The following is a 17,861-nucleotide window of genomic DNA, read 5'->3' on the forward strand; positions in this document are numbered from 1 at the left end:
CTACGCATTCGTTCTCCTACCGCTTCAACTGCGGGGGTGTAATAGACGACACATTTATAGAATAGATTGGAATGTATTTTTGTATTGTATTATTTATAATTATCATCTCCAAATATAGGAGATTGAGTTGTAACTATATATTGGATGGTTTGTGAATAGAAGAGGCACGGTTTTATCATTATCTTACACTAACACTTGATTTCAACTATTTCGGGTGTACTTTATGGGGGTGAACGCCGGGGACCTGCGTTGCGAGATGGATAGAAAATAACATTCATAGAAGACGAACCATTATTTCAAGTAGTAACACTTAGTTTTTATTTTTGTATAAATGATTTTTTAAACATATATAATAATTGAAGACTTCCACTTGTTTATTACGCATGTTAAGAAAATTTTTAAAGTGTCATTTAGTGGGAGACACGGATGTTAAAATAAAACATTTAGACCCACCAAAGAAAATTGGTTTGGACTAAAGAAATTAAAGAAGACTAGTGGGAAACGCGTCAATTCACGTAAAGGTCATTCGCACAAATACAGGCCATTGCCCACGGCTCCACACGGTGGCTCAACCATGTCTACTCTCCATGGTCTATCTTTGTTTCCAGGAAGATGACTTTCATTATGTTCTTCGCAGGGGCCGGCGTAGCTTTACGCGTGTACGTTAGCGCTTAGTTCTATAGGGATGTTATTAAATAAAAATATAATATGTCGAAAAAAATAAGGATATTAACAGTTCTGATCATCAAATCTAATAATTCAATCTATTGCAATGTCTCAGACATCATCAATATTATTGAACCATTGAATGGTTTCATAAATAAACACGATTAAGTGCTTCACCATTTAAAAAAAATATGGTTTTAGGGTAAGTGTTTACCGACTCACCACTACCACTACTATTTCTAAAAACATAGTATCACTTGTTTGAGTCTAATTAAATGTAATAAACTCTGCCAAATTAGGTTTAAAACTTTTGGTTTGATATAAAATAATTATTCTATCTTTACAAGCATGTCAATACTGGCCTAGTAATTATTTAACTTAACTATTTCCACGTATATATCAACTTATTATTATGGGTAAACTACATTTTTCGTCCATTATGTTTGTATCAAATTTCAATGGATAGCTTTTAACTTCAATAATTACAGTCACAATCATTTATTTGTAAAACCATTACATCATAGGTCCTTTAGCACTAACCTAGTTAAAATTTTCAGTTAAATATGGCATGTGTCTTACACATGCATGAGGCTATGTTAGTAATTTTACTATTTTATTTAAATAATATTTCATAAATAACACAAAATGAATTTTAAAGAATCTCTTTATTATATAGTTATACACAAAAGTGACTAAACCTGAGAAACATACCCAAACCTCCTCAACTTCTTATACTGCCCCTGCATCAATTAACCACCGCTCGCCTTCGTACACCATGGCGGAGACAAAACGGAAGAATAATAGGGCTCCGACAAAGAAGAATAAAGGCGGCAGGGATAAGAAGTGGAAAAAGGACCTCATTGACCTCATTTACCAAACGCCTTACAGAAAGAGCTCCATTCACTAAACCCTAGAAACATTAGCGACCAAGAGATTCAATCGGATGACAATTTGGATGTTTATGAGTATGAAGAAAAGGTTTCGGATGACGAGCTGAAGAAGAATCGAAGGTATGATCCTGTTGAGAACTTCGAGTACGAACTCCATGAGGATTTTGAGGTAATTTGGTTATACTTTAATTATTGTTTGTGTGTTTTGTTTTAATGATTGTTGTTGAAAACTTGCTATGAACTGAATTTTATTGAAAAGTTGCTATAAGATGTTCAGATCAAGATACGTTTTTCAGATCTAGGGTTATATATGAAGTGATGTCCGGAAATGGTGGTGGTTTTCAGGGGGATGCGGGGTTTTAGGTGTTTCAGGTGGCCGGAAGTGGTGGCCGGTAGTTATGGAGAAGATAAAGAGAGAGAGAGAGGGAGATGGAGAAGAGGAAGTGGTGGCTGGTTGTTATGCAGAACAAGAGGAAGTGATCTTTTTTTTTTATTGTTCTTATTCTTCATTTGTGTTTGATTTTCAGGGAGTGCAAATATTACAGATCTTGTTCTTTGATGTTCATATGCATGTGAGGGTTGAAGAGGAACACTGATGAGGAGGAACAATGGTGCAAACGACATAAATACCCTCACATGAGGGGCACGTGATATAACTTAACGTGTAAAATTAACCATGTTAGTGCTAAAGTACCTAGGGTCTAATGAGTTTTACAAATAAAGAATTGTTACTATAATTATTGAAGTTAAAAGTTATCAATTATAACTTGATACAAATATAAAAGACGAAAAGTGTAATTTACCCTATTATTGTTGAATTATTGATAAAAGAAAAAGTACATATATATTGATAAGCTTTAAAAGAAAAGGAACATATATATTTGACTCATAATAATTGCTATATGTGATTGCAACATGTTGCTACTTTTATTATAAAAATGAAGTGAAAGTTTATAACTATTTATATGATTGTAACAAACGAGAAAATAATGACTATTTTCTATGGATATAAATTTAAATACAATTCCTTACGGTTACCTAATCTTTTTAAATAAATAGCATGAAAATAGAGATTAATAGTGAAAACAAAAAATGTAAGAAATAATCAACAAAGAAATATAACAGAAAGTATCGTAGAACCGTAGAACCCACACGGAGGCTCTGCTACTGAATTTAGTCATGCCTGGGTCCATCCCTCTTTCAGTCTTTCCAGGAAGAACACTTTAATTTTTTTAAGTCGTCAATCATCCTCTATATAAATTTTGAAGCACCATCCAATTATGGGTCAATCCTCTCAATTTCACCTTCCAATTCAACCACATCAATAATTATGTTTGTTGCTACTGAAACCTCCACCACCAGCTCTGCCATACAACAGTCACAACTTTGTCGTCATTTCGAATTTGGTGAAATTCGTTCGGCAACAAAAAACTTCGACGAATCATTAGTAATTGGGCATGGAGGTTTTGGAAAAGTCTATAAAGGTAACATCGACAACGGATCTTCACTTGTAGTTGCCGCCATTAAACGATTGGATGCCATGTCTGATCAAGGAGAATCAGAGTTCTGGGCCGAAGTTGAAATGCTTTCAAAGTTGCGTCATTGTAATCTTGTGTCTTTGATTGGTTATTGTAATCACGAAAGCGAGATGATCCTCGTCTATGAATACATGCCCCATGGAACACTTGCAGATCATCTCCACAAACTTGGTACCCCTCTATCTTGGTGTCAACGACTCAAGATGTGCATAGGTGCGGCGCGTGGGCTGGACTACCTCCATACTGGTACGGGTATTGAGTTTGGTATCATACACCGAGATGTCAAGAGCTCCAATATTTTGTTAGATAAAGATTGGGCGGCTAAAGTTTCGGACTTCGGGTTGTCTAAAATAAGCCCAAGGAATCAGCTATCAACTCATGTCAGCACACTTGTCAAAGGCACTTTTGGGTATTTTGATCCAAGTTATTTTGCCACCGGAAAGCTTACAAGAATGTCCGATGTATATGCATTTGGGGTGGTATTGTTGGAAATGCTTTGTCGGAAGAGAGCGGTGGATGACAGTCTTGATTGGGGAATAGCAACATGGGCTAAAGACTCGATCAAAGAAGGCAATTTGAAGGATATAGTCGATTCTGATATAAGGGGTGAAATATCCCCAATATGTTTGAAGCACTATGCTCGAATAGCAGAAAGATGTTTGGATAGCCATCCAAAGCACCGTCCGACCATGGCTGAGGTCGTTCTTAGTCTTGAATATGTACTCGCCTCACAAGAGAAAACCAATAGTATGTCGCAAACTGCAAGTAAGACAATATTTGGTCGGATGGTTGATAAGTTTTCTTACACTGGCAAGAGCTCAGGTATTCCAATATGCTCATTTATGTGTCTAGATTCATTGTTTTTGTGTCTATGTTTGCATATATTAAAACAGAAGAGTAATTACTTTGAAAAGCATAGTGAAGGATATATCTAACATGCTAAAACTTTCATAAAACAACAATCTGTCAACGTTTACTTTTTAGAAAGTTTTATGTTACAAAAGTAATTGTAATGTGCTTATACACCATATAGGTATGGAGTTTGGATCCATCATGCCTAAGAAGCCCTTCCATATAGGTAAGGATTTTGGATTCCTCATGCCCAAGAAGTTGGATGATCAGCCGCCACATTCTTTAAATGAAATCTCACACCCTTCTGGCTCTACTGCTAATACATATGGAGCTTATGCTTCTTCAAACATGGGGCGCCGGTTTACTTTTGCTGAGATTCGGGCTGCTACAAATAACTTTGATAAGGCTCGAATTATTGGTGTTGGCGGATTTGGTAAGGTTTATATGGGTGAAATCAATGGTGGAGAGATTAAACTCGCTATTAAAAGAGCAACACCGGGCTCTAGGTATGGTGTGAAGGAATTTAGAAAAGAACTTGAAGTGCTTTCAAAGCTTCGGCATCGCCACCTTATTTCTTTAATAGGGTATTGTGAAGAAAATACCGAGATGCTCCTTGTATTTGACTACATGGCTAATGGAACACTAAAAGACCATCTTTACGAGACACAAAGTCAACCATTAACATGGAATCAACGGCTTGAAATTTGCATAGGTGCAGCACGTGGTCTAAACTATCTTCACACGGGTGCAAAAGACACCATCATCCATAGGGATGTGAAAACATCTAACATCCTTTTGGACGACAAATGGGTTGCTAAAGTATCAGATTTTGGGATATCAACAACCATGGATGACACAACGGAAAGCACGGTTATTAAGGGTACTTTCGGGTATTTAGATCCTGAATACGTACGGACACTGATGTTGACCGAGAAGTCAGACGTGTATGCTTTTGGGGTTGTGCTTTTGGAGATCTTATGTGCCCGGAAAGCCCTTGACACCACACTTGAAACAGAGCAAGCACACTTATCTGATTGGGGGGTTAGATGTCACAAAAAGGGTATATTTGATCGGATTGTCGACCCGTTTTTGAGAGGAAAAGTTTCAAGTGAGTCCTTCAATAAAGTGGTGGAAACAGCTATCCAGTGTGTTTCTAAGAAGGGGTTTGACAGGCCATCAATGGGGGATGTTCTTTGGAATCTCGAGCAAGCTTTGGTCCTTCAAGAGAGGCCACTCGAGAGAAGGTCAAAGGAGTTTACTGATTGTAGGTCCCTTTTTGCGGAGGATTACGAACCTAAACCTTGTTATACAAACCTACTAGCGAGTGCGGAATCCAAGCTAGCAAGCAAACCGAGTTCGTAGCAAGTAGAGAAACAAACACACAAAGATTCACCGATTAACACTAGTCGTATTAATGCAAATGAAGGTTCGGTTACAAGCTCAATGTTTACAGAAGTGTTCTATAAACTCTCTAAGTGTGTGTGTGAGTTCTGGGCAGAATGCTCTCTAAGCTTTCTATCTCTCGGGTGTGTGAAAATGGCAGAACTCTGGAACTCTCAACACATGCATGGGTATATATACCCAGCTCAGCAGGTCTGCTCGAAGGATTCGACAGATGGTCCGAAGGATCATCTGTCGACCACATGTTACACGAAAGATCAGCATGGACCTCGAAGGATCATCCTTCGAGGTCTAATGGTCGAACCATGGTCGAACCATATCTTTCGATCACCTCGAAGGATCCGGTGTATCCTTCGAGGCTATCCTTCGATCAGAACATCTTTCAAATGTTGTCCAAGTCAAACCGGAGGATAGTTGACTTGGTCAACTTACAATACAAATCAGGACATCGTTTATATCAGACCGGATACAGACAAAGTACAGACACAAGTGCACCAACAAACTCCCCCTTGGCTGTAGCTTTGTCTTTGATCTCTAAGCTTTGTCTTGTTCTTCTAAAAGTGTAGACTTGTCTGGAACTTCGACAGTCTTTGGTCTTCAGGTCTTCAAGACTCTGATGTCCTATCATGTCTTCAATGCCGGAGGATCTTCAAAGTCTTCACGTCTTGAAAGTAGAGAGTGTATCAACAAACTACCCGTATCATGTAGGAAGTGTGTTGACAAACTCCCCCTTAACATAAGCTCCCCCTTGAGTTATGCTCGTGAAAAGACTTTATCTTTATGAAGTGAGATCCTTGTGGTGTTGATGATGGCCAGCGGCAACTCGATCATCTTCATCTTTTGAGCGCCTTCTCGTCGTGTCTTCATTCCAAGGCTTGTCATCGACCATGTTCTCCTAGCCTTTAGAATCTGCACATGCAAGAAATCTAAACGCGTAATGAGAACAACTGCTTGGAATAGTATAAACAAATGACACACGAGTGACCATGTCAAAATCAAACACCGTCCGACAGTTTGAAAGTTTAATAAATTTATCAATTTTAAATTCTAACTTTCAAAATCTGCAAATTTTGACCGTTTATGAAGATTTAGTCAGTTCGGTTTTCAGTCAGGTTTCAGGTAACGAAGACTTGAGCTCCAACATCGTACGATCGAAAATAAAGCAGAAATAAAATCTTTTTGGCTTTTATAAAGTTTATATTAAAACACGCCTAAAATCTTTTTGGTATTTTTGAAATTAAAAGACAACAATTTAAAATCCTTTGAGTGTTATCAAACGACATCACCGCTAATGTCGTGCTGATATGCACCAAACGACGAAACTGTTTAAAAGAAATAATAAAAGTTAAACAGTAAATAAATAAATATATACAAACATTCTTTTTGCGAGTTTCGAGGGTAAGAGAATCATATCAGTGTACGGTCATGCCAAAACACTCTTGTTGTTCAGTTAGTTAACATTAAGATAAGCATCCTATAACAATTATCGGTATTGTTGTCCACTTAAGCTCAACTTATCAGATGTAATCATGTTTAGAGGATACGTTAAGGTATGATTTATACTTACCGACCGGTGTTCATCCACATCACGACACATTCCCGTATCAAGGTATGCACGAGAGTTCATCTTACCGGTGAGTATACCGATTATCATCTGTTTGACCGTATAAATTGTGAGATACTCACTTATTTTGATTTGAAAACAAGTCCTATGTGATATAATCACTTATTGATGAGGAACTTGATTTTCGTATGCATGAGGGCACAGGTGCAAGTCCGTGAACAGGTCAGTACTTTCGTACAGCAGAGAGACGAACTTGACACCCGGATAAATGTGATATTTTATCACTTATTTGATTGGACATGTGATTGTTTATCACTTATTGAGGTCGAATGCAGTATGCAATATGTACACGTATGTATAGTATCATGGAAGATCTAGACTTGCGTCCCCGTTATTTTTCGGTAAAAGATACAACCATGATACCCAGATGATAAGCAGCATAAAGACCGAATATCTCAGAACCTCGGCAATCTATCAAACGAAATTTCGGTACTAAGACCATATGCCAATGAATGGTTCCCACCTGGTCTTCAGTCGATTAAGATTTATATCACCCTGCACACTTTAAAATGATTGTGAGCCTACCGATACATCTTATATAGAGCTGCTTATCGTTTTGCATTTAAGGTTTAAAGAGGTTTGGATAGACCACTGATGTACTATCATTTTCTCTTTTGCTCGCCAGGAAACTCATTTTTGTTTTTCTATTGTTTTTGTGTTTTTGAATTTTTCGATGTTTTTGGATTTTCCGATTTTTGGATTTACTCCCCCTAAAATCAACAAACTAAGATAAATTTAAAAACACAAAGGTATTTACAAAAATGATTTTCCGATGTTGGTTTTACTCTTGCTTGACCTTAATGCCGTTTACCAATAATAAAAAGTCAAATCTTGATTTGTCAAATGCTTTGGTAAATAAGTCGGCACGTTGGTCATCGGTGTGGACCTTAACAACATCGATTAGCCTTTTCTCAAAGCAATCACGTATGAAGTGATATTTGATTTCGATGTGTTTGGTCTTTGAATGCTGCACAGGATTTCTAGTGATATCTAAAGCAGCAGAATTATCAACGTAAATAGGAGTAGTTAGGAATTCAAAACCGTAGTCCCGCATCTGTTGTTGGATCCAAAGAACTTGGGAGCAACAACTTGAGGCAGCAATGTATTCAGCTTCGCATGTTGATGTAGCTACACACGTCTGCTTCTTGCACTGCCATGTGACTAGGCGATTTCCTAAAAACTGACATCCAGCCGTTGTGGACTTGCCGTCGATTTTGCATCCGCCAAAATCAGAATCACTGAAAGCTACCAATTCAAAGTTATTATCCCTAGGGTACCACAGACCAGTGTCAGGGTACGCCTTCAAATAACGAAAAATCCTTTTAACAGCAGCAAGATGTGAGGCCTTCGGGTTAACTTGATATCTAGCAAGCAGGCACGTTGGGTACATTATGTCTGGCCTTGATGCTGTGAGGTACATGAGAGATCCGATCATGGCGCGATAGATAGAAGGGCTAACAGCTTCTCCCTTCAAGTCTGGAGTAATTCCGTGATTAGTTGGCAATGGGGTACCAATGGGCGTTGCATCAGACATCTGGAACCGGCTCAAGATGTCACCAACATATTTAGTCTGATGGATAAATATCCCAGACTGCGTTTGTTGCACTTGAAGGCCCAAGAAGAAGGTCATTTCCCCCATAGCACTCATCTCGAATTTATCCTGCATAATGCGCTCGAATTCCCTACACAAGACATCATTAGTAGAACCAAAAATAATGTCATCAACGTATACCTGTACCAGAAGAAGATCTCCATCTTGTTCTTTGATGAAGAGAGTACAGTCGATAAGACCCCGTCGAAAACCGTTCTCCAGCAGATAGTGTGATAAGGTTGCATACCAAGCTCGCGGTGCTTGATGAAGACCATAGAGAGCTTTGTTGAGCAACCAAACCCGATCGGGATGGATAGGATCTTCAAAACCTGGAGGTTGTTCGACATATACCTCTTCTTCAACCACACCATGTAAAAATGCACTTTTCACGTCCATTTGATAAACCTTGAATCCTTTGAAGGACGCATAGGCTAGAAAGATTCGAATTGCTTCGAGACGTGCCACTGGTGCATACACTTCGTTGTAGTCGATGCCTTCAATCTGACGAAAACCTTGAACGACTAAACGCGCTTTGTTTCGGATAACAACTCCGCGGTCATCCTTTTTGCATTTGAAAACCCAACGGGTACCAATCTTCTTGTATCCAGCAGGTTTCTCTACAAGTTTCCAGACACCCAGCTTCTGGAATTGTTGCAGTTCTTCCTGCATTGCTTCAACCCAAGCATTATCTTTCAAGGCTTCTTTCCACGTTCTTGGTTCTTCTTGTGAGACATAACACGCGAAGGACCAGTCGTTTTGTTGCCCGGATTCTCGAATAGCTGCATACAAGCCTGCATTGTTGTTGTTTCGCAACATGTTTCTTGTTTGTACGCCACTTTGCACATTTCCAATGATGTTTTGTTGAGGATGGGTATTATGAATCCTTGTTTCTGGATTGTCTGGAACTGGAACATTTATACCCAGGTTGTTAAGATTAAGATCAACAACCAATTCAAGACCCGGAATTGACGAAGAGGATGATGCAGTAGTCTCAGCTGTTCTATGTGTTTCCACTGGAGGAGTACCCTCTGAAGTACCATGAACTGCTGTTGTAGGAGCTTCTTGATCTGCATCTAGAAATTCATCATCCTCTGAAGATTCGTTCAATTCGTTAGCATCATGAAAATCCTCATTGTTGAGAGTATTGTTGTTCACCGAAGAGGATGGTTCTTGATTCACAAGAATTGGACGAACCACCGGTGAAACTGTTGCATTGTCACTCTCGAAAAACATCCTAGCCGCAGCATTTTCTTCAACGGCTTCAACATTGATCGAATTGAAGAAGTCATCATACTCAAACATCCAAGGTTGACCCGGATTTTTGACTGGCAAGGTGTGCCTTTGTACTCTGACCTCAGACCATTCCTCGACCCTTTTAGTCTCTAGATTCCAGACTCGTAAGTTAGGGGTGGCATACCCAAGAAAGTATCCATCAATTGCTCTTGCCCCAAACTTTCCATTAGGATCGATGATTGTGCATGGAGCTCCAAACGGTTCTAGATAAGACAAATCTGGTTTCCGTTTTTGAAGAAGCTCAAAGCAGGTCTTGTTGTGTCTTTTGACTGTAAGGACTCTGTTCAATGTGTAACATGCAGAGGCCACAGCTTCAGTCCAGAATGGAATGGGCAACTGTGACTCTACCAACATTGTCCTAGCAGTCTCGATCAATGTGCGGTTCTTACGTTCAGCGACACCATTTTGTTGAGGAGTATAGGCTGCACTAAATTCATGAAGAATACCCTTTGAAGTGCAAAACTCCGCCATGGAATGATTCTTAAATTCAGTACCATTGTCGCTACGTATCCGCCTAACCTTCAACTTATACAAATTCTCAATCTGAATGATCAAGTTTTTGATAATGCCAAAGGTTTCACTCTTGTGTGCCATGAACGCAACCCAAGAAAATCTTGAATAATCATCAGTAACCACGAGGCAGTATTGATCACCCCGAATACTCTTGTGCTTGACAGGACCGAACAAATCCATGTGCAAACGTTCAAGAGGAACTGCCACTGTGTTGATCTTCTTTATAGGGTGCTTCTTCTTTGTTTGCTTTCCTTTCTGGCACGAAACACAGACGTCTTGAAGATGGAAATTTTTGAGGGGAACACCATTCACCAATTCATTTGAAACCAAATGATTCATTTTGCGTAAGTGAATGTGACCCATTCGTCTGTGCCAAGAGATAGTGTCTTTTTCTGTGGCTTTAGAAACGAAACAAGTTGCTTGTGCAGACGTAGTAATAGCCTGGCTCATGTCAAGGACGTACAAATCATTTATCCTTGGAGCCGACAAGAGAATCCATTCTTTTGGAATTTTGAAGCCGGGTTTCAGCACATAACATCCATTAGCATCAAAGTGTACTGAAAATTTCTTGTCACAAATTTGAGAAACACTAAGAAGATTGTGATCAAGTTGTTGCACAAAATTGATCTTGTCAAAGCTGACAATCCCGTTAGATATCATTCCTTCACCCGTTATGTATCCACCTTTATCTCCAGCAAAAGCAACATAACCTCCTCTAATAGATTTAACGTCATAGAGAAGCTTCATGTCGCCTGTCATGTGCCTGGATGCCCCACTATCAACAATCCAATGACTACTGATAGTTCCTCCTGAAGCACCCTGCACATGAACTCAAATGAATTAGTTGGAGATGGGGACCCAAGCCATTGTGGTCTTGGGTCTTCCATTTTCATCAATGACAATAACTTCTTGTCTTTGATGGTTGGTGAATTGTGATGGTCCCCCTGATTCAACAACCGTTTTTGGTTTCCAAGTCTGTTTGGTTTCACCAGTGTTTTTCTTTAAAATTTTAACTTCTTGATGATTTGAAGTTTTAGAATTTTCTGGTTTTACAACAACAGATTGTTTATGAACCACATCGGTTTTAATCGCTTTTTCAATTTTCTTGACCTGTTGCCGTTTCTGTTTCTTTTCCCTTTCTTTTACAAGTCGGGGATCTTGTTTTGTGGAAACAGATGGCTTACGGTCAGTCTTACCACGGGGATCATCAACCTTTCCTTTCTGCTTATGAAGATATGGGCAGTTTCTAATAATGTGCCCAATGGTTCCACACTCAAAACATGATCTTCGTTCTACAAACCCCGAAGAATCATGTGATCGTCTAGCCGATGATGTTGAACTTTGTGAACCCGAGGTACTAGGTTTTGAACTACTTGGTTCATTTCTTTTCTCGACATTAGCTTTCTTGACAAAATCTAAGTTAGATTGATTTTCAAACTTTTCAATTTTGTCTGTTCCCGTCGATTTCACAAAGTTAACATTCTTCTTCTTCTTTTGATTCGGCTTCTTTTGCACTGGAGCCGGTACTTTACCTTTGGGTTTGGTGTGATTTTGCTGAGTTGGCACTGTTGGCAATTTCTTGTTGCCAAATTGCTTTCGAACTTCAGCCTTTGGGATTGGAGGACACTGTGTGACTGTAACTTTAGGTCCTGCCTTTCCCAAGAACTTACTTGTCGAATTCTCAAAGACTTTGCAGATTAAGGATTGATTAACATTCTTAATGGGAAAATCTTTGTCTGAGTAAATTTTATCATCACCAACTAGAGTGTACAGCAAATTCACACTCTCCGGCTCTCCTGCAGATGAGGACTCAGTTGCAACAGTCTTAGCGGGTTTGACAGGGGGATCACATAGAATGTGATTCTCAAGAGGTATGTCCTCGTTTTTGGCTACCGCATCAGACTTTGCTGGGACAGTATCGTCAGATTCATCATCAGACGAATCAGCATCCTCAATCACAACTGGAGGATCTTGATTCTGTTCAGCACTCACAAATGTATCTGCTGACACATCTGAATCTGAGGATACTTCCTTTTGGTATCCGAGCCCTGCAGCAAACTCCTTAACATCCAGAGGCACAGAAGGTTCAAAGAAAACTCTGTCCTCTTCATCAGGCATGGCGTCATAATTATGTCTCACTGGTGGTGGACACTTCTTGTAGCCTATACATGTGACATCTCTCTTTTCCTTCTGAACGTCAATGATGTGATCTAACACATAGCTAGAACTCAAATAACTGTCTAGCTTGAGTCGGATCGCATCACTTTCGGTTTTCACACAAGCCATCTCTTTTTGCATACTCTCAAGGCGAGATATATACAAATTAATATCAGTTTGTTTTCTTGAAACCATTTTAGTCAGTTCAGTTTTATCTTTCTTTAATGTTTCAATTACTGACTTAAATTCCTTTTCATGGTTTTCATAAAACATGTTGGCCTCTGTGCATTTAGAGAGATCCACAGTCAGCTTCTGATTGTGAATGAATGTCACATCATATTTCTCTTGCAAAGCGTCATGCTTACTTTGCAAGTCACTCAAATTCTCATTCACAGTAGTATGTTTGTCTTGCAAGTCAAACAAACTAGCTTGTAAAGCATCATGTTTGCCTTGCAACTCAGACATACTTTTCTCAAGATCAGCACATCTAGCATGCAACCTAGCACATTCATCACAATTAACAGCAGTGGGTTCATCGACACATACCTGACTTGATGAACCGTCGACATTAGCCATAAAGGCTGAATGGAGAGAAGACGAAGTATAAGCAGCTTGATCCACCAAAATAGATCTTCTTTGAGTTTCTGCTGCAGCTTCCTCCAAGAGTTCATCAATATCTGCATCGATTGTTGCATTTGATGTCTCACCCACATAATCATCACCAGAATTGGATGATTCTTCATCAGCACTTCTGCTGTAACCAGAAGAGTCTTCATCTTCAGACGATTCACCACCACTGGCAGAAGATTCTCTACCACTGGTGTGAACTAACTCTTTCACAATCTGAGCAAAACATGCTGTTTCATCAGGAGCATCACCACCCAACTGGATTGACCAGTCACAACCTTCATCCACCTGAACTGCAAGTGCTCGGTTGGTTTGGTTGTTGACAGGCACCAATGTACGATCATTATTTCTGTTCTGCTGGTTGCCTTGGTTCCTGAAGGGGTTTTGATTCCCGTGCTGGGCTGGCTTTGTACATTCCCTTTTAAAGTGGCCCCGTTCACCACAGTTGAAGCATTTAACAGCCTGCTTATCGAACCCATACTTGGTGTCACGCTTACTTTCCAAGCTGGTTCTGCCAGTACTTTCCATCCAATCCTTTGCTCTTCTCACAGCACTCGCAAAGGCCCACTTGATATCCATCAAGTCCATCTCTTCCTTATCAATCTGCCTGTAATCTTCTTGTGTCAGATTAATGTTTCCAATCTGACCTTCTATCAACCCACAGTACGCGCTCACTACAGTGTTAAGCAGCTCCATGTGTTCCTTAGCTACTTCTACACTGATTTTAGAAAAACTTGAAGTGTCAAGCTGTACTGGATTTGACTTTGATTGTTGACCTGCAGCAGATGATGTTCCTCCATAACACGCATATTGTGGTTGTTGAGCAGGAGGAGGAGGAGGTGGTTGTATTGGATTTCCATACAAATCTGTGGCTGGAGGCGGCTTTACAGGAACTTGCACTGGATTGCCATACATATCCGTGCTTGTGACAAACGCCGTTTGAAGTGGAGCATGTGAACCGGCTTTTGCAGATGAAGAAGTGGAGGTGCCATAATACATCTCTGGATTCTGTGGCACTGCAACTCTCTTTGCCTTCAACGTTTCTTCCTGATCCTTGTTCTCCAGAAGCTGCACGAAATCGTTGATATTTGTAGTTCTCAACGTTCCGTTGTACTTCAAGATTTCCAGGAAGTTATTCCATTGAGGAGGCAATGCATCGGCAAACTTCTTTACCACCTCTGTTGGAGTCGTTGTGACTTCAAAGTTTGTCAGCTCAGTAAGCAGGTGATAGAAACGGCTTGTCATATCTCCCAAGGACTCCTTATCCATACATGTGAAGCCATCAAATTCTTTCTTCAGTAGATCTCGTCGTAGTTGACGTGTGGCTTCATTACCTACTCCTCTTGTCTTCAATGCATCCCACAACTTCTTCGTAGTCTTGAAACTGACGAACTGATGATAAATATCCTTGCTCAGTGCTTGAGTGAGGATAGCGTATGCTTTCTTTTCTAAGTCATACGTCTTCTTTTGTTCATCAGGAAGATCGGCAAATGTAGCTGTCGAAGAAGCAGCAACCTCGATAGTTTGATCGAATTCCGTAATGAACCGTAGCCACAACTCTGTATTTTGACCAAGAATGTATGTATGGAAACGATCAACCCATCCTGGATATTCATGAAGATGCATCAACTTTGGAGGCCTGTTCAAACTTCCGGTTTCACTTTCGCTTAGTAGAAGACTTTGAATACTCGGAGTTTGATTTGAAACAAACGCCCATTGACCAGTTGGAGTGGCATTTGTTTGTGAGGATGTAGATACCGGAGATTCGGCCCATGATGGAGATTGACTAGTATTCATGTATTTTCCACTGTCTGGAGCCGGACTTCCCCACCAACTCGGATTCATGATAAATGAGCAAAATAAATGCTAAGTAAGAATGATCCGAAAGATAACACAACCGAAAGATCCTGGTCGAAGGATCTGAAATCACAGAAACTTGTTAGCAGTAAACTGATCACAGTCGAAAGATCGATTTATTGTTCGAAGGATCAACAGTATTCGAAAGATTACTGTTGACTCTCGAACAATGACTTCGAAGGATTCAAGAGCTCGAAGGATTCTCCTTTGAAAGATCCTTATCTTTCGAGCTAAATCCTTATCTTTCGAACAACAGATCTCGAAAGATTCACCAATACGATAGATCCTTATCTTTCGGACACTTGTCTTTCGATTAGATTCCTCTGTCGAAGGATATGTTTCAGACTTCGAAGGATGGGTCGAAGGATATAAATCTTTCGAGCCCTCCTTGATCGAAAGATATCGAAGGATGATCTTTCGATGTCGAAAGATATCTTTCGAGAGCTCTGACACAATCTGATCTGATGTGAAAGGTTGGTGAAAAGGTGACAGGGGTTGGTGAAGTTGCTTTCGGCAGAAAGGATGTTTCTGCACAACTTTCCACCAAACTTTTTGACTTTCAAAAATTATACCCAAAAAGGCAAAACCTTATCCTCAAGTTCAGTCACCGGAAACACACCGGAATACCACCGGAAAACACAAGGTTTTCTAAAAACCAATTTTTATGTTACCCAACCCAACCTTGAACACTCCCGGTTAGTTTAGACACGTTTTTACTCAAGGAAAATGCAAGAAACTTAGTAAACACAGGTGCAAAACCAAGTGTTTCAACACACCAAAACTTGTAAAAACCCGGTTTTAAACAAGGTAAAGAGCGAGGCTCTGATACCACTTGTAGGTCCCTTTTTGCGGAGGATTACGAACCTAAACCTTGTTATACAAACCTACTAGCGAGTGCGGAATCCAAGCTAGCAAGCAAACCGAGTTCGTAGCAAGTAGAGAAACAAACACACAAAGATTCACCGATTAACACTAGTCGTATTAATGCAAATGAAGGTTCGGTTACAAGCTCAATGTTTACAGAAGTGTTCTATAAACTCTCTAAGTGTGTGTGTGAGTTCTGGGCAGAATGCTCTCTAAGCTTTCTATCTCTCGGGTGTGTGAAAATGGCAGAACTCTGGAACTCTCAACACATGCATGGGTATATATACCCAGCTCAGCAGGTCTGCTCGAAGGATTCGACAGATGGTCCGAAGGATCATCTGTCGACCACATGTTACACGAAAGATCAGCATGGACCTCGAAGGATCATCCTTCGAGGTCTAATGGTCGAACCATGGTCGAACCATATCTTTCGATCACCTCGAAGGATCCGGTGTATCCTTCGAGGCTATCCTTCGATCAGAACATCTTTCAAATGTTGTCCAAGTCAAACCGGAGGATAGTTGACTTGGTCAACTTACAATACAAATCAGGACATCGTTTATATCAGACCGGATACAGACAAAGTACAGACACAAGTGCACCAACACTGATTAATACACGTATCGGTGGTCTAAGTCTCCTTAGCAGGAAATACTTTTGTGATGTTTTGGATTTAATATTTTGTAATGTGAGGTTTGAATTATAGATAGCAGATCTTATAAAAGAAAAAAAAAGATTTTTTGTACGAAATTATAAGAGCATTCATATTGGAACCTCTAACGTCATCTATATAATTGAATCAATAAACATATTTTTCTCTAAATTATATTTAAATTTTAAAAACCATCCACGTGTAACTCTCTCTCTATATCTCTATCTTATTCACAAACACTTATTTTATTATTTTTTCCTCTGTCTTGCACACTCACAACAAAAATATAAAAGCTTGGATATGAGCCTTTAAATAGAGTCAAATGCCCGGACGCTCCCTGTGGTTTTGTAAAGTAACACCTATAGTCACTAACTTTTGGAAATTTCACAGGTGCTCCCTGTGGTTTACTTTTTGTTACTCGGATGGTCTTGATGTCTGTCGTTAAGGACATGCAAAAACCAAGTAAACTATGTAGATAGGATAAGTCGGATATCGAATCAGAGGAGGATTGTGGAAGTGTCGAATGAAAAGTATTAATTAATTACTACTGAATTGTAAAATCGGTGTGATTGATTATAAGAATTATCTAAATTAACCAATAAAAATTGAGAAAAAGATTGAGTTGTAATAAACAATGATGAGAAAAGGTGATCACTCCGGGATTCAGATTCTGTAGTTACTAATAACCTAGTTCTGATTTTATTGGATGCTATTGATTGAATAGTAAATCTGTCACACCTACCAATTACCTATGCAGTTCAAAATCTTAATATTAATTGATCCGATAAATATTAAAACAAACATACATAGAAATCATTCAATCAACAAAAGTATAATTTGATTCAAAACATAATTATAACTCTTACTGTCACTTAAGATTTGTCTGTCACACAAATAATATAATCATGTAAATAGTTGGTTGTCACCCGACTACAAATCCAAATTATACCCTTATACAATTAGCAACTTGGGTTATATACCATTTGTTTAAAAGTCACGTCCTTAATATAATTGTAGAGATACCCCTTCCTTCATCATCTTGTCGTATCCTTTGAATGATTGGAAATGTCGTATCTTTTAATACAATCCGTAGGAATGGTAGTCACGCTTGTTAGTAATACAATACGTAGGAATAGTAGTCACGCTTGTTAGTTTCACATGCGACGCCGATTCGATTTTTGTTCTGACCGTTTCCTCTATTATTTTTATCCTTTCCTATTTCTTTATTGTCTTCTTTTACGCATCAAGACATTTCACATCCCTTTTTCTTTTACATATTGTTTGCATCAAATATTATATTCTGTACCCATTGCCATTTTCTTTCCAACGCCCTTTC

General features: G+C 39.3%; 1 protein-coding gene across 1 annotated transcript; it reads left to right on the forward strand.

Moving 5' to 3' along the window:
- The first annotated feature begins 1,320 nt into the window (after window positions 1-1,320).
- On the forward strand, window positions 1,321-16,630 carry LOC110875331 (receptor-like protein kinase FERONIA). The gene is made up of 4 exons (XM_035977348.1): window positions 1,321-1,725; window positions 2,084-3,916; window positions 4,128-5,210; window positions 16,487-16,630. Coding segments are annotated over exons 2-4 (2,115 nt in total). The 5' UTR covers window positions 1,321-1,725; window positions 2,084-2,886; the 3' UTR covers window positions 16,489-16,630.
- The last annotated feature ends 1,231 nt before the right edge of the window (window positions 16,631-17,861 follow it).

The sequence above is a fragment of the Helianthus annuus genome, chromosome 9 (assembly GCF_002127325.2).
Source record: "Helianthus annuus cultivar XRQ/B chromosome 9, HanXRQr2.0-SUNRISE, whole genome shotgun sequence".
NCBI classification, from domain to species: Eukaryota; Viridiplantae; Streptophyta; class Magnoliopsida; order Asterales; family Asteraceae; genus Helianthus; species Helianthus annuus.

Excerpts from the sequence above, each read along its gene's own strand:
- LOC110875331 (XM_035977348.1), top strand. The coding sequence starts at position 2,887 with ATGTTTGTTGCTACTGAAACCTCCACCACCAGCTCTGCCATACAACAG. Across the intron at positions 3,917-4,127 it reads TTACACTGGCAAGAGCTCAG|GTATGGAGTTTGGATCCATC; the intron begins GTATTCCAATAT and ends TACACCATATAG.